Below are 22417 nucleotides of genomic sequence, written 5' to 3'. Positions count from 1 at the left end.
ATTACCCTCAGGTTGCCCATCTCCTCTTGCTGTTCTCTGGCAGTTGGCGAGCCGCACTCCGGCAGCTCTGTGCCGCCCTCTTGGCTCTGCTGGGACAACTTCATGATGACCTCATCTTTGGCCTGGATGGTCTCCATCAGCATGCCTAACTGATCATTAATCTCCCCAACTTTAATCTTCAAGCCCTTCAGCTCCTGCTGCAGGCTTTCCTTCTCCAGGGCCAGCTTCTCCATGTGGCCACAGAGGGACTGGATCTGCTGGTCCCGCTCTGCTACGGCTGCGGCCACCTCCATCTCCCCCAGCCCAGATCCGCCCACCGGCCAGCGCTCGCACTGAGAACTACGCAGCGTCTGCTGGAGGAGCCGGACCAGCTCCTAGTGAAGCGGAGAACACAGCTTCATTAAAGACCAGCCTCCGAGAAATCAAGCTGTATGTACTGACATAGGTTCTGGGTCAAAGTTCATGAGAATACACTTCACTCTGTTAGAGGGTCCGCTGACCCCTTCAGTTAACACTATTTCTCAAAGGTCACTGTGCAAGATCGGATAAAACTACTGATGTGGACAGTAAAGCAGAGTGATTAGAGGGGTCAAGGAACATATACAGCTCTGGAAAAAATTAAGAAACCACTTCAGATTCTGAATCAGTTTCTCTGATTTTGCTATTATAGGTATATGTTGTTTTATTCTATAAACTACGGACAACATTTCTCCCAAATTCCAAATAAAAACATGTTGTCATTTAAAACACTTATTTGCAGAAAATGAGAAATGGCTGAAATAACAAAAAAAAGCAGAGCTTTCAAATAAATAATACAAAGAAAACAAGTTTTTATTCATAGTTTTAAGATTTCAGAAATCAATATTTGGTGGAATAACCCTGCTTTTTAATCACAGTTTTCATGCATCTTGGCATGTTCTCCTCCACCAGTCTTCCACACTGCTTTTGGATAATGTTATGCTACTCCTGATGCAAAAATTCAAGCAGTTCAGTTTGGTTTGATGGCTTGTGATCATCCATCTTCCTCTTGATTATATTCCAGAGGTTTTTAATTTGGTAAAATCAAAGAAACCCATATTTTTTAAGTGGTCGCTTATATATTTTTCCCCAGAGCTGTGCATCCTCAAGGTTGTAATAACTCAACCAACTCAACCAAGCTGATCTTTTTCTGAATGAACAATCAACATGTGACAACATGTTCCACAAACTGATTTGGCCTATGCACTGACTCAGCGGGCAAAGCTCGAAAGCCTGCTATTTTAAGGAATCTGATGAACACTGTAAGAAAGAAAAAAAGGAGCATAATAAAACAGCAGCCCAAAAACTCACACAGTAATAAAAAACACTATATCCAGTTGCCTGAACATAAAATTAATATTTTACACATGATAGGGTTTTTTGTGATAACAATATTCTTGGAAATACGACAAAATTTGTACATTTTTGCTAATTTATTTTAAGAATATAATATACTATTTCTTTATCCCCCTATTTTCTCCCCAATTTACATGGCCAATTTCTCAGCCCACTCATTAGGACTCCCCCTAACACTAGTGACGCCCCAACACCAGGAGGGTGAAGACTAGCACATGCCTCCTCCGATACATCTGAAGTCAGCCACTGCCTCTTTTTTTATCTGCTGCTGATGCAGCATTGCTGAGTAGCATCACAACATGCTCGAAGGGAAAGCGCAGCGACTCGGTTCTGATACATCAGCTCACAGACGCCTTGTGCTGATTGACATCACCTTTTGGAGTGATGTGGGGAGAGAACAAGGCCAATTGTGCTCTCTTAGGGCTCCAGTAGCTGATGGCAAGCTACATAAAGAGAATTTGAACCGGCGATCTCCTGATTATAGTGGCAGAGCTTGTCTGCTGTCTGTCAGAGGTAATCTACCTTATAGGAAAAGAGTATAGTGTGCTACAGAGGACCTCAGCTGCAACCTACCGTAGGTTTTGAAATGCTGATAAACACTGTTTTACAATGTGTCTTATGTTCACTTGAAACAAGCATTGCAAAAGGCTTCCTGGCCTTCATGCACCACGCATGACCTCACAGAGATTTTAGTTGTGAAATTGTCATGTTGTCAGTATTTGTTTTTTATTGATTTTTACCATTTCTAAGTTAAACTCAGCTAAAGCGACAATAAAATATGTAAGTATTAAAGTGGAGTAGAGGCTTAATAACCTTAATAACCTTATAATAACCCCATTCCAGTGCACAGAGTACCAGAAGAAAGCAGACATTTCAAACACTACTTCAAACACAGCACAAAAGGCCACTGATTGGTCAATCTTTATATGTAATACAATGGCAATACATCCAGCACGGCCACATTTAATGTGATATCACCCTGGTTTCTCTCTTGTTTCTATGACTATGACCGCAATCTGTTTGGAGTCCACTTTACTTAAACGAGTCTGTATGCTGACCTTGTTTAAAACATTGTTATTTGATTTCTGCTTTATTTACAGTATCAGTCAACAGTTTGGACACATATTTTCCCATTCAATATGTTTTCATCATTTCTGTTTTTTTTTTACATTGTAAATTTAATATTGAAGACATATATATAGACAATATATATAGACAATATCCCAAATCACCCATCTTAAGCCCTATCTGGACAAGATTAGTTTATTATCCTCTATGGTTTTATTCTTGTCCGGAACGACCGTGGATGTGTTTTTCTCAGACGTCCTCTGAAAATATTACAGGCTGAATTATCTACTGTTTTTCACTGAAATCTGTGGTCCTCCGATAATTTTAGTCCTGTCCGGACACACATCTCTGAGTTTCCTCACCTCGCGTTTAATAAAATAGCTATTTGTCCACTGCTACGCACCAAAGCAGCCGTAATTACACTTTGTGCGCACATCAATTGCAGTATGGATGAAAGTGTTTTATCCCAACCGGATAGGGCTTTAGTTGGGTTTAGATCAGAGGATTGTGGAGACCAAACACTTTTTTGTGTACTATGTAATTCCTTGTGCGTCTCTTAATTGTTTCCATGTCTTTAATATTAATCTACAATGTAGGAAATAAAATAAAGGAATAAAAAAAAACACTGAATTGGAATGCGTGTTCACAAACTTTTGACTGGTACTGTTTTCAGAATATTTAAACACTGTTCTAATCCAATTCCTATGTCTGAATATTATAAATGATCAAAATATTTATTGCATTTTACATGTGGTAAGTGCATTATAATGCTATTTTATCATCATTATATCAGTGCTTTATTAAGTTTTATTTATTAGAACAGCTGATTAGACAGTCCCACAGCACACAGCACTCACACAGCATGTACTTACTCATTACATTCACTTACAGTTATAGCAAAATTCAATACACAATACCTAAGAAATAAAATCAGACCAATAAACAAGTTTTAAACCAATTAATAACTAATAGAAATTAGTGCTCTAGTTTAAGTAAGAGACTAAAGCAGGATAACTGTTAATTGTGCCTGCTAAGAGCTGTGGTTAGATGTATGAATGAAACAAATGGTGTCAGTTCTGCTCTCTCTCATGCTTATTTGGGGAGGTAAAAAATATCACATTCTCCTCACCTGATTAACATGGTTGTGGGAACCTCAACAGCAAGAAGAACAAGAACAACATGAACATGAATTAATCATGCCACAGCACAAGCTAAAGACTGTAGCATTCGCACACACACAACCTCAGGGGAGGCCTTTACATACGTACTGATGCTTTTACTGTAACAACATGTACATATAAAGTGTCCAATCCACAGCACACATGATCTCTCCCTCGCTCTTTCTCTTTACACACACTCACACAAACAAACAAACAAAAAACATGCACACACTGTGATACAGGAATTCCCCAGCTATGTGCTGTAGTGAAACAAATGGGGAACTGAGCACAACTGAGCAGACAGTTTAAGAGCTCCTGAGAGACAGAAAGTATATTTAGGCCAGGGTTAATCTCAGAATAGACACAAAAGTGTCACCTGTGCTGACTCTCAGGTGACAGGCCAGACTGAACTAACCCCATCATTTTCTTGGTTCTACAGTACTTTTTAACAGTCAGTGCAGGGATAGGCCTGGACACCCCACTGTGTTAATAATAAAGTTAATATTAAAGTTTAAAGATAAAGTTCGGTATTCTTATTTGTTCTGTATTTTTACTCCAGTATCCAGGCCCACTGGATTATAAGGAACACTACCAGTGAACAGTCTTTTTTTAGTCTAGTTTCATACTTACAGTGCACTGGATTATAAGGCGCACCGTATTATAACACATTAAGCAAAGTAGAAGTCAGATAAGTCAAAGTATTACTCCGCGAGGCAAATAAGGCCTGTTCTTTAAAAGAATAAAAAAATAATAACATTTAATAACAACAGAATGAAATAAACTAATAACACACACTAATATAACAAAACGTAAATATCACAGTAGAAGAGTAGGAGCAGCGGGCAGTTATTGCGAAATTATTAATAAGTAAATCCACAATAGAATGCCATGTAGCACATAAAAGCAGTTCGATGTCAGTAAGCATAGCCAGAATTCATACATATGGCACACTGGATTACAATTTTGAGAACATAAAAGGATTTTAAGTGCACCTTATAGCCAGAAAAATACACTGCAACTAAATTACCATTTTATCTATTATCTTTTGTTTATCTTATCTATGTATTTTTTTTTTTATAATTTTATTTAAAAATTTTCCATTTTCTCCCCAATTTATGCGGCCAATTACCCAACCCACTCATTAGGAGTCCCCTATCACTAATAATGCCCCACACACCAGGAGGGCAAAGACTAACACATGCTTCCTCCGATACATGTGAAGTCAGCCACCGCTTCTTTTCGAGCTGCTGCTGATGCAGGATTTCCGAGCAGCCAGCGCGCTTGGAGGAAAGCACAGCTGCTCGGCTCCGGTACATCAGCTCACAGATGCCCTGTGCTGTGGACATCACTGTAGGAGTGATGTGGGGAGAGAGCGCCATCTACCCACCCGGAGGGAGCGCCGGCAGCTTGATGGCAAAGCTGGGGGTGAGTGGGGGTTTAAACCTGCGACCTCCCGCTCATAGTGGCAGCGCTTTAGACCACTGGACCACTCGGCGCCCCTATATCTATGTATTTTTACATTGATACAAGCATGAGTGAGGTCAGGAGTTCGAATAATCTCCACCCAACCTCATTCCAAAAGTATTGGATGGAGCACCATCATTCCAGAGAACACAGTTCTATACACATTACAGAACTGTCTATAGATTATACACACTGGCAACAGTGACAAATATCGCTCTGTACAGATTCTGTTACTTTTTTGTACCCAACACATCTGGTTAAGCTCATTAAGAGTTTATTAATTGCCCAATAAACTCAATCATGGCTATACAAAAACCATTCCACTGATATACAGTAGAATACGATTATTCATCTGATGGCAGTCAGGTCCAAGCTCTTTATCCACCCTTTCATCCACCTGACCCTGCGGACCCCTTTCTGTACCTTCTGACTGGTCAGCTCCTCCTGGAGGCGGACGTGCTCCTCCTGCATGACTCGGAGCTCCTCCTGCTGGTTCTGCAGGCGCAGCTGCAGCTCCGAGGTCTTGTTGCCGTTACACTCCACCGGCGACGTCTCCCCACTGCGGCTAGTTTTACTTAATCCGAACGGCCGCCTAATGCGCGATGGGTTCCGGAAATCGAACGTAAACGCTGAGCCGAGGGAATCTGTGGCAGATGACAAGACAGAAGGCATGTGTGGCAAACGTTTAGGACACTTTGTTTTTCTTGGAAATCTTCAGAATAAAGTTTGTACATTTGTTCTATAAACTTAGTCTTATCAAAATTATGATGTGTTTTAAGCTGCTGAATTGTTCACAGCTCTGCTCTGCTAATAATGATGGATCTCACTGTCCTTGTATAACAAGCCTAACAAACATGTTCAGCAATGTATCTTTTTCTTGAAGGCATTCCACTATTCATTCCAGATCAGTTCAAAAGCATGAAGCATAAAAGCCATTATTTAGTTAGTTCTCAAATTGTGCCAAATTTGGGGTTTGTAGCTTAAACAAATTACTTTTTTATTTTTGTTTAAAAGTAAATGCACACCTTTAAATGCATTCTAACTAGAGTTTAGATTCTCTGCCCGAGATTTCCCACCACTTTCCTCGGGTCGGGTCAGGCTCAAGAAAGTGGTATTTAAATTTTTTATAAAGCTATGGCGTGATAATCACTAGGGGTGTCACGATCTCGATATTTTATCGAAATCGAATCGAAATGAGGTCATGGTCTCGAGTATCGAAGTCAAAAAGAGGATCGACGATCCCTCCCGCGCTACGCAAATGGCGCGGCACCAACACAGCGCATCCTATTCATTTAAATAGAGAGCCGCTGCATGAGCGCAGCCCCGCCCTCAGTTCTGCTGTGTGAGAGACAGCTGCCTTTCAACCACGGAGGAGAAACTGAAAACGGATTTACAGAAATATAGACAGGGCTCTCAAGTTTTGAGTGTCGGCGGGAGTGTGATCACTGTTTTTTATCTGTCCAATGGGGGAGGGGGGGAGGGGGGGAGGGGGTTGGGCGCACAGGTTTTGTATCTGTATCTAACGGAGGGGTGGGTGCGCGCAGGTGAGAGCGTGTGAACTCGCTGAAATGCGTGTGTCAGTGTGACTTGAGAACACTGACTATAGATCACAGTGAGGTGGATTAAAAATCTTAAACTTATAATTGACTACACCTGTTGCTTTCCATTGAATTAAAAAAACATCTTTCTCTCAGATAAAGTAAACACAAGCGTGTTTCTGACTAAAATAAAAGCTTTTCAGGAGAGATATAAGTTATGTGTAAATATTTATAAGACAATACCTGACAAAATCTGTTTTAATGACGTTAATAAACATCACTGTGACAGCGCTAGTCACAGTTTCACCACATCACTTATCTAACCAGCCTGTACTGATTTCTGCCCCCCAATAATGCTTTCAATAACCTCTAATAGCCTTTAATAGTCTTCGGTAGCCTTTAAAAGACTTACCTGGCGGCCGTGGTGTGTCCACTAAACTCCGTAGTTATAAACATCCTGAGGTTAGCAGCGCGCTAACTGACCTGTTTATAATGTAATCCGAGCAGTGACTCCGTGTCGGCTGTTCTAACCTGCTGCTGTTAGCTGCTTGGGCTGAAAGATGAACTGTAGTGAGCTGTATTATCCGGTTAGTGGGGTTAAAACCTTTATTTGTTTACAGAAACAGTAAAAACGGACTGGCTGAGCCCTGTAGCCCGTGGCTGGGCTGTACTGAAGTAGTGACTGAGTGAAGAGAGCGGGGCTTGTGCTGCTGCTGCTAGTGGTTGGATGAAGAACTGCAGCTTCATGTAAGTGAGCAGTTTCACCAGCCATCCACACACAGCTCTGATAAACTGCTTGTTTTAATAGTGCACACTGTTGCTACCAAAAAAAGTCACTAGATGGCATTACCATATATATCTTAATAAATAATAATAATATTTATACTATTTATAATAATAATAAATATATTATTTAAATGTTATGAGGCATAAAATAATAACAAGAAAAAAAAAACAAGAAAATCGAGAATCGAATCGAATCGTGACCCTCAAATCGAAAATGAAATCGAATCGAGGATTTAGAGAATCGTGACACCCCTAATAATCACTATATAGCAAAGCAACAAATGTTATAATTACACAGCTCTGGGGTGCACACATGAGCTCCTCTACTTGTCTGCATTCCGCTGTGTGTAGCTGTTTTTAATATACATTTTTCTTAAATAATAATAATAATAATAATAATAATAATAATAATAATAATAATAATAGGTATGTGCTTCTTTAGTTCAATTAACGTAACTCTGAACAGATTTTGCTCATTCAAAAAGCCCAAAAATGTTTTTAAATGTTTAGTTTTAACTCTCTACTTGTGGGGTTTAAATCGGGCTCGAGCTCATAATGACAGTTCAGGGGCAGGTCGGGCTCTGGAAGAACGTGCACGGACCCGGGCCGGGTCAGGCTGGATTTTTGGGGGCCGATATAAACTCCAATTCCATTAGGAAGGATTAGGCCACAATAGTTTGGTTCAGAAACAATACAGAATATTATTATTATTATTATTATTATTATTATTATTATTATTATACAAAATCTGCTCACAAGCCCACAAGTTTTTAAAATGAAGCACAAATTATAAGGTGCATTAATAATAAGGATAAAACTTAAGATAAACAATAGAACAAGCAAATCAAACTATTCTAAGATTGGGTCTTTGGGAAGTCATGTGTTGTGATATTATTTTTAAAGTGTCAGCCTAACAGAAGCCTCTTAACATGATAAATATAAGGAAAGTATGTGAACTGTAATATATTAATGAAGCAACTGGTTGTTTATGTGAACTCATCTCTAGCCTTAGGACATTTCACACTACCAGCATTGCTAATTTACAGACTATAAGTCACTAAACAAACAATAGAAAAAAAAGAGCAGCTCTGAGGGGAAATGACTGTAAAGTGTGTAAAGGGTGTTTGTATCTCACGTCTGTGAAAATGTGCCGGGCTCTCTCGGCGTTGGCTCTCTGCTGGGGGCTTGTGCTCTGGTGTGTCTTTCATAGGCGGGTCGACCATCTCCCACTCCTCATTGCTGGCTGTGTAAAACACACTGCGTCGGTTCTCTCCCACACGACTGGGCCGCAAGTGCGACATGCTGTGCCTGATCAAAAAGAGCAGAAAGAGAAAAAGACAAGAGAAAGACAGAGAGCTGTGGTGAAAAAAGAAGCTCAGTGTTTTGTCTGCTGACGCACAAAAAGCAGAAGGTGTGAATGACAGACAGTCCTATAACCAGAATAACACCCATATAGGTACACTATATCGCCAAAAGTACTTAGATAGTACTTTATCTTAACCACTCTCTATACTATATGGACATTAGATGAACAAAAGTACTGGGAGCCACGCTTATTCATCAAATTCAGGCATTTCTTTCAGCCACAGTATCACAGGTGTATAACATTATGTACGCTACTGTAACGTCATTGTGATTAACAAATATATAATTAAAATAAAAATAATAATAAGTGCAGATGCAACTGTAAAACTCCATAATACAACATAATTAACGATGAATTTACATCTCAGTTTAAATTCAAAGGATTCAACAATAATATAGCATTCTTAATTGTGTAATTGCTGCCATTTTCCACATAGACCCTCAATTTTAATCTGCTCTAAAAGTAATTGTAAGGGCTGCAACTAGTACTGGGCGGAAAATAGAACTAATATGCGTTTTTCTCATACTGCCATACCACTAGAGGCGCCGTGGAGTGCTGTGTAGAACAGCGCTGGCAAAGAAGCAGATACGCTACACTAGCCTGTTAGCATAACAAGCTAACACACAGAAAGCCGTGTTAAAGTTGTTGGTGTATCTTTTTCTGAGGTCTATTTTTTACATTCTTCAGCTGTTGGATTTTATCAATTTTGTGGAAGTGGTGGGAGGGTGGTCTCCTACGTTTTTTTTTTCAGCTGAGAAAAGGGTGGGGGAGGGGTGGGGAATTCCCTTTTGAATGTTCTGTTCCACCTTAAAAGAGCTAAGCCTGTGTGCCGCGACAGCAGCATTTAAGGCAGAATGGTTAATTAGCATGATTTAAGGTGGGACAGCAAATTCATGTGAATTATTCATGTTAGGAAAAGTGTGTTTAAAGTGCATATTTAAGAAAGCTAAGTGGATAACAAGCTACTTACATCTAAAGCTGTAGCTTGAGCAGCGCGCGTACCTTAACTTAGACCAAGCCAACTGACCAATAATGAGGCAGCAGGCAGGTAAATGAGAAAAATTATTATTAACATGGAATGGTATGATCCACTTTAGGGGGGCTTCAAATTGTATCACTATATTCTTCCAGGCACAGATACTGCATTGTTTTTGTAGTATTTAACATTATATTTAAGAAATATATTTAAATGTTTTGACCCCCACAAACTATAGTTTTTACCCCTTTAGGGGGAGTTGAAGTTTTAATTGCGGGGGGTCTGATTATTTTGTTAGCCGAGTAATTTGATGATTTGTTTTTTTGATTAGTCAATGACTTCAAAGATTATTATATTACATTACATTATATTACATATCTTACATAAGCTTCTGCAGGTATAATGTATATTATACCTAGATGTGTATTATGTGTAGGATGGGCTGAGGGGTATATTCCCCTCAGTGAGATAAGCATACTCAATAACATGTCCCAGCATGTCCCTGGCTGCATATCTTGATCTTGCCAGAAGCAGAGAGCATGAAAAAGCTCAAGTAAATCTCAAGTTGGCAGCTAAGAAGGAACACAAGGACAACACAACACAAATGTTAACACACTGATAGAAAACAGAAACCCGAGATGGGCCACTGTGCTAAAGAAGTCTAGACATTAATAAGAACTGTCCTGAAATTCTAACTGCTTTCAACAAATTCATGTGTCTAAGAATAGTAAAAGCAGGATTTTCAAGAAGCTTTAGTTCGCAGCCACTGAGGTCAAGGCGAGTTTGTGGTCTCTGTGCCAGAGAAGAGCACGACTGACTCACCAGAGATCGCCACAAAGCACGCAGCAGTTCTACACAGATACATACAGATACAGATACATGACTGGGCTGGAAACATCGAGATACTGAAGTTAAACTACTGTTCTCAGAAAGAAAAACAGGACATGTGGAAAGGGGGGGGGGGGGGGGGGGTTCATGTTAAATTTGCTTCTAAACTGAAGATGTTACAGTGGGAACCAGTGCGATGTCAAGATGACAGGCCTGCATGTGTAACTAGTTCTGCTTTTGATATGATTGGGCATCCCTGATTGCTCAACATAGTTTTGCCCATATACAGTACATACTGTAAGATCATCAAACCACTCTAAACCGGAGAATCTGGAGAAATCCTTGTGTGCGAAGAACAAGGTCAATATCGGATGCTGGTAATCGTCGGACCCTCAGGTGGTAAAACATTAAAAACAGGCCGAATTCTGTACTGGAAATCATTGCTCAGGAACACTTCTAGAAATCACTGTCTGTTAACGTAGTTCTCATGTTTATGTTCATGTTAAAGATTTATCGTGCAAAGGAGAAGCCATATTACACCACCACACACAAACGATGAGGCCCAATCCTCTTTCCAGAAAATCTTTTAAAACCTTAAAGTTTCGAAGATGTTGGCTGGCAATTTGAAGTTGGAGCAGAGTTTGAGCAGAGGGACTGCAGGGTCTCAATTTTCTTGCTGGTTGGTAGTGTATCAAATACTTATTTCACATAATCAAGTACAAATTAATTTATAACCTTTATTTAACCTATAAACGCACCATAAAAAATATAGACTGTTCATGTGGTAAACTTACACAATCAGAAGGATCAAATAATTAGTTTCCCCACTGTATATTTCGAACATTGTCAAATTAGTTTCCAGCTTTTAAAAACACATTTCAAATGCAGCTTTGAATTTCCATCCACAGCACTTATGTTTGTTCTAGCCTGAGCTTTTTGGCACACTGAGTAATTGCCTCATCCAAACAGATGTGTCCAAAGCAGCTCTGATGACGTGTAGGAAGTGTGAGCTTCACTGAAGGCAATGCAGTCAAAGATCAGCTACAACACTGTACAGTTCACACAGCCAAATACAGTATGAAGAGAAGCTACTTTAAGAGTGATTTAAAGGGCCTTGTTTCTCATGAGGCCCTAATTTGCCATTTGTTTGGATTTCTTAAGCAAAACAAGTATAAAAAAAAAAAAAAAAAAAAAACATGACGATGTTCCAAACTCTCTTTTGTTTCTGCCTTGTAAAACAGGCTGTTTATAACATTAGCCGAAGGCCTTTTTGCTGCCTAATTTCCATATATGGACTGAGTGTATTCTAAGTCAATCTCATACTACAAAAAATAATAGTGTGTGTGTGTGTGTGTGTGTGTGTATATATATATATATATATATATATAAACTCTGGAATATAAAAAAGAGAAAGATGGATGATCGCAAGCCATCAAACCAAGCTGAACTGCTTGAATTTTTGCACCAGGAGTAAAGGCATAAAGTTATCCAAAAGCAGTGTGTAAGACTGGTGGAGGAAAACATGCCAAGATGCATGAAAACTGTGATTAAGAACCAGGGTTATTCTACCAAATATTGATTTCTAAACTCCTAAAACTTTATGAATATAAACTTGTTTATTTTATTTTTTATTTTTTTTTGCATTTTAGGTATATTTTGTTACTTTTTTTATGTGGAATTTGGGAGAAATGTTGTCCGTAGTTTATACAATAAAACAACAATGTTTATTTTACTCAAACATATACCTATAAATAGTAAAATCACAGAAACTTACTCAGTATGTACATACATACATAGGTTTGTCATGATAACTATTTTGTCTGGATGATATATTGTCCCAGAAATAAATGCAATAAACAATATTAGTTTTATGCCACAAATATAATAAAGTAGCATTAAAAATGCAATTACACTATTATGGTACAGCAGACATTGACTATTAAGAATATTTAGACCTATGATTTGGAACATCATTTCTTTGAATATAAATAAATAAAATATAAACCATGTGTTTATATGTGTACCATGTGGTGTCGATAAAGTAATTATCATGACAGGCCTACTGTATTTATAATACAAAAAAAAATAATCAATGCTCCTTAAACCTGTACCTGAGGTCTGTGCTCCACTGTTTCAGGGAAAAGTTGAGGGTCGCCGTGTTCCGCGCAGTCTGCAGTCCGACCAAGCCGTTAGCATCTGCCTCCACTGCAAAGTCACTGCGGACGCTCTCCATGTTTTCATTGGGCTGCTCGAGAAGAACTGCGTCTGAACAGCAACACAACAGAGCCCACAGTTCCACAGTGACACATGTTAACATATTCCTATTCACCAGCTACAGAGCAGAGCCTGTATCCTAAAGTTATCAAAGCGGGAGTCCTTGTGACTGGTACTGCTCTTAGTCACCATCACTCACATGTTGCAAAAACAGACCTGTTTCAGAAACAATGCTATCACTCCACACGCACTCTTAAACATAAGAGAGCTATAAAAGTTCTTTAAGTAACACTATAGGTGTTACCAGGAAAAGGGGCCCAAGAAAAATAGATCCCATCATATTGCACCTTACCCTACAGGAACCACAGTACAGATATACTGTGTAAAACGTAACAATGCAAATTGCATAGTAACTATAAGATAAAATATATTTAAAAGCTTCTTGTTGTTTCTCATCACCAGGTTATATTTTGAAAAAGTAAAATATATTCATTCATTCATTACTAGTTTTGCCCAGTGCTCTAAAATGCCTCTCACTGCTGGAGACGCAAGAGCACGGCGGAGCACGGAGTAGTGCGAGGCATTGTGCCTCTGTCTTGGTAAAAATTGTAATAAAGTTGGATCAAGTGAAGTTCAAACACCAAAGCAATGATATAAAAGACACTATAACTACAATCTATACTAAAATGTTATATTGAGATTGAGGCAAAATGCACTGTGTATAATCAGCATTGGCATATACCTGTGTAATATTGGATATTGGATAACAGCATCAGCCCGGTGCATCCCTATCGGTGTATCCCTACTTTTATCATATTGTGATAAATGTTCTTATCATATAGAGGATATCACTAGTGCCTAAAGAACACTGACCTTAATGTAAATTTAATTACAGATAGTGGAAACAATCTGGTTACGCATGAAAGAGTATCTAAATCGAAGTTTTTAAGAATCTGATGACCTTATTAAACAAAGTAAAATCAGATATCATCTGGTCACATTTAGGATGCACTTTAATAATAATTTAATAGTATACCAGATACAAAACAAATATAAGTAGCGTTAAGAAACATCTGCAGGAGCTGGAACCAAATAAGGAAATGAGACAGCATGTGACAACACAGCACACTCAGAGAGAATTCAGCTTCTGACTATGTTTATTCAACTGACCCATATCAGCTCTCAGACTTTCAACCTGACTGTGCAGAAAGTAGCCAGAAGTGCACTAAAAAAACGATTATGGTGTAACTTACTGCAAAGATTGGGAACACTTTACAATAAGGGTCACAAATAACAGTAAGAAAAAGTTAAATAATGTCTCAACTAATCCTTAATTGACATTACTTGAGGCATTATTATATATTACTAAATTTCAATGCTTAAGAATGTAAATAATATTGAATGGATACATTAGTTTAAAAAAAGTCATACATAAGTACTGTTAATTGATGTGTGCTTGTAAAAATGTTATCCAAAGTTTTAAGAAAACATGCTTATATATTTTTTTTAACTCACTGATGCTTCACTAATATGCACATTTTTATCAAATACCATATCTTGCATCAGAATTCAGAGAAATTACAGAGGGTGAAATCTAGTGGTTAAATTTCAGTTGGCTTTTATCTTGGTTTTACAATGTTTTGACATAAACATCACCTTCCAAAAGGAACTAGAAAATGTGAAAGATATTCCTTTGCAATCTTTAGGAAGAATGGATTTCAAATCTACTGATTCGAAAAATGTGTCTTCATATGGTTCTCATATAATATGCTTATACTCCTTTAACCTCGGGGTTCCAGACTAACTTTATTCCCACAACCGTCCCAAAGCTTTCTGGCAGCCTTCCATATATATTTTTTTAGTTTATAATATTTAGCGTCTTGCAGCATTACCAGCAAACTGATTGACTCCATGTTAAAAGGCAGGACTTTATCCATAAACTAACCAGCAAGCTAACTAGTCTCCTCAGAAACAACTCATTACCAGTTTCACAACACACAGATTCACAGTCCCGAAAACGTCTTAAAAGAGCTTTAATCTCGTGCCATGTGCTAGTTTTACTGTCCGAGGGATGATGGGACCATGTTAGTCTGGAGCCCTGAACCTACTTCCAACTTCTCACTATTGTACAACAAGGATATTTCTGTCATTTACATGAATCTTTTAAATATTAACAATTTATAGGAAGAGAGCTACAGAATATTAACTTCATAAAGCTTTTTTTTAAGATTGGTTAAGGCATTTGGAGATCCATGTAAACCTAATATGTTATCTATTAAGCTAGGCACACTAAGAACAGCTGTATCTTATTGACCTGTGACTCACTGCACACACTGACTAGACACAATCCAGAAACAGTGGATTGTTCAGACTGAGCAGCAGACTGAGAAATTCCCACATGCTGCAACTGCAGCCAAACAGCAGGGAAGAAAGCTTAGTAAAAACAGGAAAACAGGAGGCCCACAGCAATTCCAAACCCTTTTGTTATATGTATGGTATCTGTACATCTCTGCTCATGCCCCTACCTGCATCTTTAGCCACCAGGCCTGTGTGAGGGTACTGCACAGTGGGTGAAAACAGGCTGTCTCTGTTTCCGCATCCTCGCGTGTTACTGAACTCCCACCGCTTCTGCTGGAGCTGCTGAAGCCAGTAGTGCATCACCTGCTTGTTGGGCGCCTGCAAAGTGAAAAGCAATCAAGATATCAGTGTGTTTTCCCTACTAATTTTAGACCATAACAGACTGTTCATCTATATGCATGGCTCGTATACAATCATCACTAAGACAGGCCATGTGACTTTGTCAATGTGTTTATAATTTTAATATTCTGACCATTTTTTCCAGCAGCCAGAGGCTCCTCTAAGCAGCTACCCAGCACTCTGAGAATTAAACTAGCCTATAGCTAAGCATTAGAACAGTTAACAGGAACAGTGGTGTTAAGTTAAGGTCTAAAAGTCAGGGACGCACCAAATATTTGAAAACCAGGAGTGGGCGACATGGCCCTAAAATAATATCACGAAATTTCATGGTATTTTCGTGATAGCGATAGCTTGGCGATATGACAAAACATTTAAGAAAAAAAATAGTTTAAGAATACAGTATTGCAACAAAATGAAAATTCAAATTTATTATTGCATATGATATAATATGCCACACTCCTAACTGAGATACAAGACTTTTATCAGATTTGTAACAGAAGGCAATGATCCACAATGTCATGATACTAATAATGCACTCCAGATATCTCCATATATCCAGGACTAAAGTAAAAAAAATGATATCGGACAGATATAATCTGTCTCTAGTAGATACATAATAGGAAATAAGAATAGTGTATTTTTTATTTTGCTAAAAACAGCAAAAATAAAGTAGTACCCTGATGTGATAATTAGGGGTGGATGATATTGCAAATTATTTCAGGGTATAATATCGTTTACAATATTCAAAAATGTTGGGGATATACTGCATACGATACGATATGGAACACCCATATTGGCAACCAAAAATATTCTGTTGAATAAGTAAAAAGACCAAACATTGACTAGTTTTTAGATTTTACAGCATTTCCTCCAATATTAGGATTATTTTCAGAAGAGCAGCAGCAGACTCAGGCTCCTCAACCCACCAACCCCCCCCCCAACATGCTGCATATCAGTACACTACTGTATACAAAGCACAGGAATGCAACGGGGAGTGAAAGGGAGCAAGCAGGAAGAGCCGAGAAACAGCAGGTTAAAGTTCATGTTTACACTCGAGTCACATTTTTAAATAAAATAAGGAATTTAGCATCACTTATCATGACTGGCATCAGAAGTGAAAACTGGCATCCAGCTGAAAGGTCCAAGCTGCACAGAGCTACGATAGACTCGAGAAGCACTGCTGAGATACATCGATGATTATAATGGCACTGCTGAAGTAGCTAGCTAGCTAGCTAAATATGCAAATAGAGTGCCCTGCTGAAATAAATCCATAATTAGATTAGTAGTGCTGTTGTATTGTAAGATTCAGCATCATTCAGACGTTTTTTAATGAAAACAATCTAAACCGACTGTGTGAAGTCAAAACGACACAAGTGTTTAGTAAAAGACTACACAAATGTTTAATTGTAAATCCAGCTTAAGTGGCTAATGTACACTAAGCTGATAGTAATGGCACATAATCATTAGCTTGTTGCCCTGTAATTCACTAAAGTATGCTGCCCACTTTAGTGGGATTTCTAAAGGGCCTAATCTGTTATATCTCACACTAAATGGGCAGCACTGTAGGTTGGTGGTTAGCACATTCGCCTGTCAGCAAAAGGGTCTTGGGTTCAAGTCCCTATCTGGGTGGAGTTTTCATGTTCTCTCCATGTCCATATTGGTTACCGCCAGAGATTCTTTTTGACTATTTTCTCCCACAGTCCAAAATCATGGAGATAATTAATTACCTACTCTAATTTTCCATTTATATAAGTGTAAATATGTTTGTTTGTCTAAATAAACAGCATTCTGTGCATTCATTATTAAACTCCAGTTTTGTACTGGTGCTCTTCTAGTTCTGAAACAGCTGCTATTTTAGTTCTGTTTTGCTGCGTAAACTCTATCTGAACCTCTCCCAGTAGTGGGGGCTTATTAATAGATACAAATAGACCATGATGGCGTGAGACATTTTTAAAGAGTTTGTTATCTGCCTCAACACAGCTGGCACAACCCAGTCCTCCTGCAGAGTAAGACAGGGAGGTGTATGGTATGCTACTCTTTGAGAATGATCATGTGGGTTTCAGTCTCACTTCCAGTTTGGCTAGCACCTAACCCATTAACCTAAGAAAACACCTGATGTTTTTCGGTGCGTGACTCCCTGGACGCTTGAGAGTGTTGAGCTCAAACTAGTTCTAAAAATGATCCACAACTTTCAGTTCAGTTTCAGTTCGAAGTTATGACACAAAGTTCTGTATGTTACCAGAATCCACATGTGCACCATCGTTACATATCTGTACAAAGTCTACAGCTGTAACATGAAAAATGTGGTTTTAATATAGAAGAAGATAAGGAGAGAAAGGAGTTTGCTGAGTAAACAGTGGTGAATGTAATTGGCATGAGTTTGTTAGCGTGTTGCCGTAGCATGGCCATGATTGACAACCAATAAAACAACAATGGAGGCCTCTGAGCCTGGACCTAAGGAGGCATGTGGACAGCCCTGCCACATGTGTGCCTACAATGAGTGCAGTGATCTCAACAATACTTAGGTAATATAATACTAAGGCTACATTCACATTACCAGGCTGAAGTGACTCAAATCTGAATTTTTGGTCCATGTGGCGCAGATCTGATTTTTTCATGGCTGTGTGAACGTGCAAAATCGGATTTTTAAAAAATAGATCTGAGTCACTTTCATATGTGGTCCTAAATCGGATACGCATCTGATCCACGAACATGCAACATGTTCGGAATGTGAAGAGTCAAATTGGAATTCATGCGTCTTTTTGCTTTTTTGCATGCGCTACATGCTTCTCTCTCTATAGCTGCAAAAACATCAAAGGCAAGCCGCCATGTAGACCAGCTGTTTATTTTCCACTTGAGCAAAAGATGCTCCACATATGAGCTACTGCTAACATCCATTTTAGCTTTATAAAGCTCTTAAATATGATGTTCTTTGTCATTGGTGAAGAAGATGACATTTATACACGTATCAATGCGCACATGTGAGACATTTCAGGGACAGATTTGTTCATATTAATTTGAGCAATGTGGCTGGTAATGTAAACGTAGCCTATGAGACAGTGCCCAATCTGCTTTAGTCCAAGACTCAGTAATATGGCTAAAAACATTAATGACTCGATACATTGGAGATTTACACAACTAAATACAATATAAAAAGTGTATTTGTTTGTGACAACATAAACACAGGTGCACTGTTTGTGGTATTTCACTGACTCATCATACTGCAACAGATTATGTTTTTTGAGATAAAGCTGTGAAGCTGCTTCTTTAATTTCAACATTTTTAGAGTATAATTTGCACACTAAAAAGTGTCATCTTGAGGTTATATCAACATTAATGATATATCATCCAGCCCTGCTGCAGTTTTCTGAATGGCAGCATCTGGGCAAATCAAACGATCAGCATATTACAATACTAACTATACAGCTGTCAGCACATGTTTTGCATAAAAGATTGCTGATTGTGCTGCTGTTCGCCATGACTGTCTGTAAACATACTAACAAGTCAGTTTCAGTTTTAATAGGCCTACCCATTTTAATTTCTGCATTTAGCACGACAAGAGGCACCTTATTAATAATGCTCTGGAAAAGACAGAACAACAGACTAGATCAATTGTTTTTGTTCCTGTATCTACTGTACAGGAAAGGTTTTCTACTACATTTTGGAGCATTGCTGAGCATTTTGGAGGATTTGATTTAATTCAGCAATAATAGTGTTGGTGAGGTCAGAATGCCAGATAATCACCACTCTACCTTATCTCCAAATTCCCAACTCATCCTAAAAGTACTGGATGAAGCACCATCATTCCAGAGAACAAAGCTGAAAGCTCAAAGCTGAAGGACTTTATAACCTTTTACTACACATCTGGCATGAAGCATGGTACCAACAGTTTTTTTGTTTATCCGTCTCAGAGATCCTATTCTATTCTATCTCCTATTCTATTGGCAATATACTCCTCTCCAAGGAATAAATAAGCTGTGTCATCTGTATCAGCAATTTGCAACACAAAACGAAGGTCACATCTATCTATAATGCTAATGTAGGAAGAAGAAGTCCAGACTTCCAGCTAACACACATATGAAAATATTAGACTTTGACCTAGAGCATTGATCTAGAATTCAAATACAAGTGCATAAAACCACTAGGCTAACTGTATTTTATCATTCTCATGTGGTGAAAAAAGAAGAAACCAGAGTTCCCATTAAGTATCCCTTTAAGAAGAGACCAGCTGACTGAGTGACTAAGGCATTCCTTCATGTGTACCAAGCATACAAGGATTTGTTATAAATTCTCTTTTACAGTTGTTTTACAAGCACTGAAGGTCAAGCATTTTTTCAGTACATGCATTTTCAATAATATTACAGTAGCATCATTAACCAGTGGATCTCAAACTTTGTGAAACTAGGGTTTCTGTTCAGCAGTACAACAATGTACACAGACCACCACAGATATTCATTTTACTGAGAGAACCCTACCTACCTCTTTCAGTGGTTGTACCACATACAAATCCAACTAGTATACCATAGAAACCTCCTAAAAAAGGTATTTCTCAAACCTTGTCCTTTCTACATGTTTTAGTGCCTTTCCAGCTTTAACACACTCACTTTAACTCAATAATTGATTGTTAGTGAGTTGATTAGTTGAATCAGGAGAAAACACTTAAAAATGCAGAGCAGTGCATTTCCAGGAATGGGGTTGAGAAGTTCTGCTATAAGACAGTATTCTTCAACCCTTCTCCTGGAAAGTTTCCTTGCTGCAGGTTCCAACTCCAAATCAATAGAATTAATTGCATTTAATCAATCAATGGCTTTCAAAGCAGTAGGTAATTTATTGGACAAGATGGGTGGATTGGGAATTAAATCCAAAGCCTGTCAGATGATCAGAACTTAAAAACATATAGCCATATGTGATGTGAGCTATTCACTAAAGTAAACACAGTTTTATCTCTTTAGTGTTATAGATAATTAGTTGGAATAGATGGGTGTATTAGAATTGGTTCAAAAACCTGTCAGATGTTCATAGGACTACTGATATTGGAACTGCTCAACATCACAACATCAAGCAAACTTACAGGGTTTCCTGGCTAAACACAAGGGAAAAACTCTTTTAAAACCATATCCAGTTTTGGAAAAAACAAAAGACCACTTAAAAATGATGAGTTTCTTTGATTTTACTAAATTGAAAACCTCTGGAATATAATCAAGAGGAAGATGGATGATAACAAGCCATCAAACCAAGCTGAACTGCTTGAAATCTTGCACAAGGCGTGGCATAAAGATCAACATCCAACAGCAGCGTGTAAGACTGGTGGAGGATAATATGCCTGAAAGATGCATGAAAGCTGTGTAAAAACCAGGGTTATTCCACCAAATATTGATTTCTGAACCCTTAAAAACGTTATGAATATGAACTTGTTTTCTTTGCGTTATTTGTGGTCTAAAAGCTCTGCATCTTTTTTGTTATTTCAGCCATTTCTGCAAATAAATGCTCTAAATGACAACCTTTGGAATTATTTGGAATTTGGGAGAATGTTGTCTGTAGTTTATAGAATAAAACAACAATGTTAATTTTACTCAAAGATATACCTATAAACAGAAGAATCAGAGAAACTGATTTAGAACCTGTAGTGGTCTCTTAATTGTTCCAGAGCTGTAGCTATAACTGATAAGGCATCCAGCTAATCACTAGAGTACAGACAGTTTGATATTGCATATTGTTTCCAGTAAATGTATAGGACCGCTATAAGTAGGCTAAGAAGGACAACTTGCAGAAGAAATCTGCTGACATTAGGTAAACTGTTTTGGTCATTCTGGACTTTTGACACATTACAGTCAGTGTTGCAACACACAGGATGATTTGTTTATGCTTTTGAGACAACTTTCTGTCCTATTCTTCACTTGAATAAAGCCTGTATTTGAGATATAGGTCTACAGCCATGCACTTCACTAAAATCACTGCAGATTATAAGAGAGAAGATTAGAGATTCAGCTAGCTAGCCCCAACAGGCTGCTACTGCTGCACAGCAAATCCATTCACTCCTGTATTTATTTACCTTCAGCAGGAACTCCTTCCCTGCGGTGTGGACCTCGAACTGGCCCTCCTCTCCCTCCACGTCGTAGGTGAAGCACGCGTCTGCGATGTCGATGTGCCCCAGTGGAAGGGTGTCATTGGGGGTCTTGAAAAAGTATAAGTAACATTTCCTCGGGTCGTACACGAACCAGCGCGTCCTGAAGCCTTTCAGCGGCCCCTTTCCCGCGAATTTGTTCAGGTAGCCGCAGAGTTTGGGGCTCTGCTCCCTCGAGCTCTCACAGTCCGCCACATCCACAGACTTGGCGGAGAAAACGCGAGAGTTTCTGGGCGGATTAGCTGCAGAGTTGTCATCCTCGTCCTGCATCTTTCTCGGAACTTCAGCCCGAGCGGATACACATCTCTATTTCCATCCACATGACTGCTCCTCCACTCTCGTGGCGCAGCAAGGGCTCGTGGGAAATGTAGTGCGGAAGTGCTTCCAAATGCAGTCTATACAGCTAGGTAAGGCTGTAATGGTACACAAAATGCACGGTTCGGTTCACAGTATGGTATAAACCCCACGGTTCTGTAGGATTTTGGTAAGGTGTGTTTATTTTTTTATTTATGAAAAAAGGTGGGCAATTCAACCGAGTGGGTCCCATTTCTGTCCCCAGGAAATTACATGTATAAATATACACACAAAATAACTTTAAAATACATTGTATCATTCAACATAGTGTATTATACATTAACATAATTGCAAAAATAAGATATGTAATTAAAAACATTAATAAAAACTACTTAAAACACTAAAAAAATAGCATTTGTTACCTGCCCCCACTCTCTATAAACTATAAACTATGAACTTTACCATAATTATTAAAGTCCTTTAGAGGCATATTTTTTTTTTGCTTTGTTGTATGACTCCAAATCCCAT

The 22417-nt window shown here is 38.6% G+C and overlaps 1 protein-coding gene across 1 annotated transcript in view; it reads right to left on the bottom strand.

The window, feature by feature from the left end:
* The window catches only part of tbc1d2b (TBC1 domain family, member 2B), a 34262-nt gene extending 12337 nt beyond the window's left edge, over positions 1-21925 (bottom strand). Inside the window, exons 1-6 of the mRNA XM_007228261.4 lie at positions 21524-21925; positions 15300-15450; positions 12672-12825; positions 8526-8698; positions 5490-5710; positions 6-374 (exon numbers count right to left, since the gene is read on the bottom strand). Coding sequence (XP_007228323.3) covers positions 6-374; positions 5490-5710; positions 8526-8698; positions 12672-12825; positions 15300-15450; positions 21524-21865 — 1410 coding nt within the window. The 5' untranslated portion in view covers positions 21866-21925. The remainder of the gene's footprint in view (positions 1-5; positions 375-5489; positions 5711-8525; positions 8699-12671; positions 12826-15299; positions 15451-21523) is intronic.
* Between the last annotated feature and the right edge of the window lie 492 nt (positions 21926-22417).

This window comes from Astyanax mexicanus, chromosome 2, assembly GCF_023375975.1.
Source record: "Astyanax mexicanus isolate ESR-SI-001 chromosome 2, AstMex3_surface, whole genome shotgun sequence".
Taxonomy (NCBI): Eukaryota; Metazoa; Chordata; class Actinopteri; order Characiformes; family Acestrorhamphidae; genus Astyanax; species Astyanax mexicanus.
This window is presented reverse-complemented; position numbering and strand designations above follow the sequence as displayed.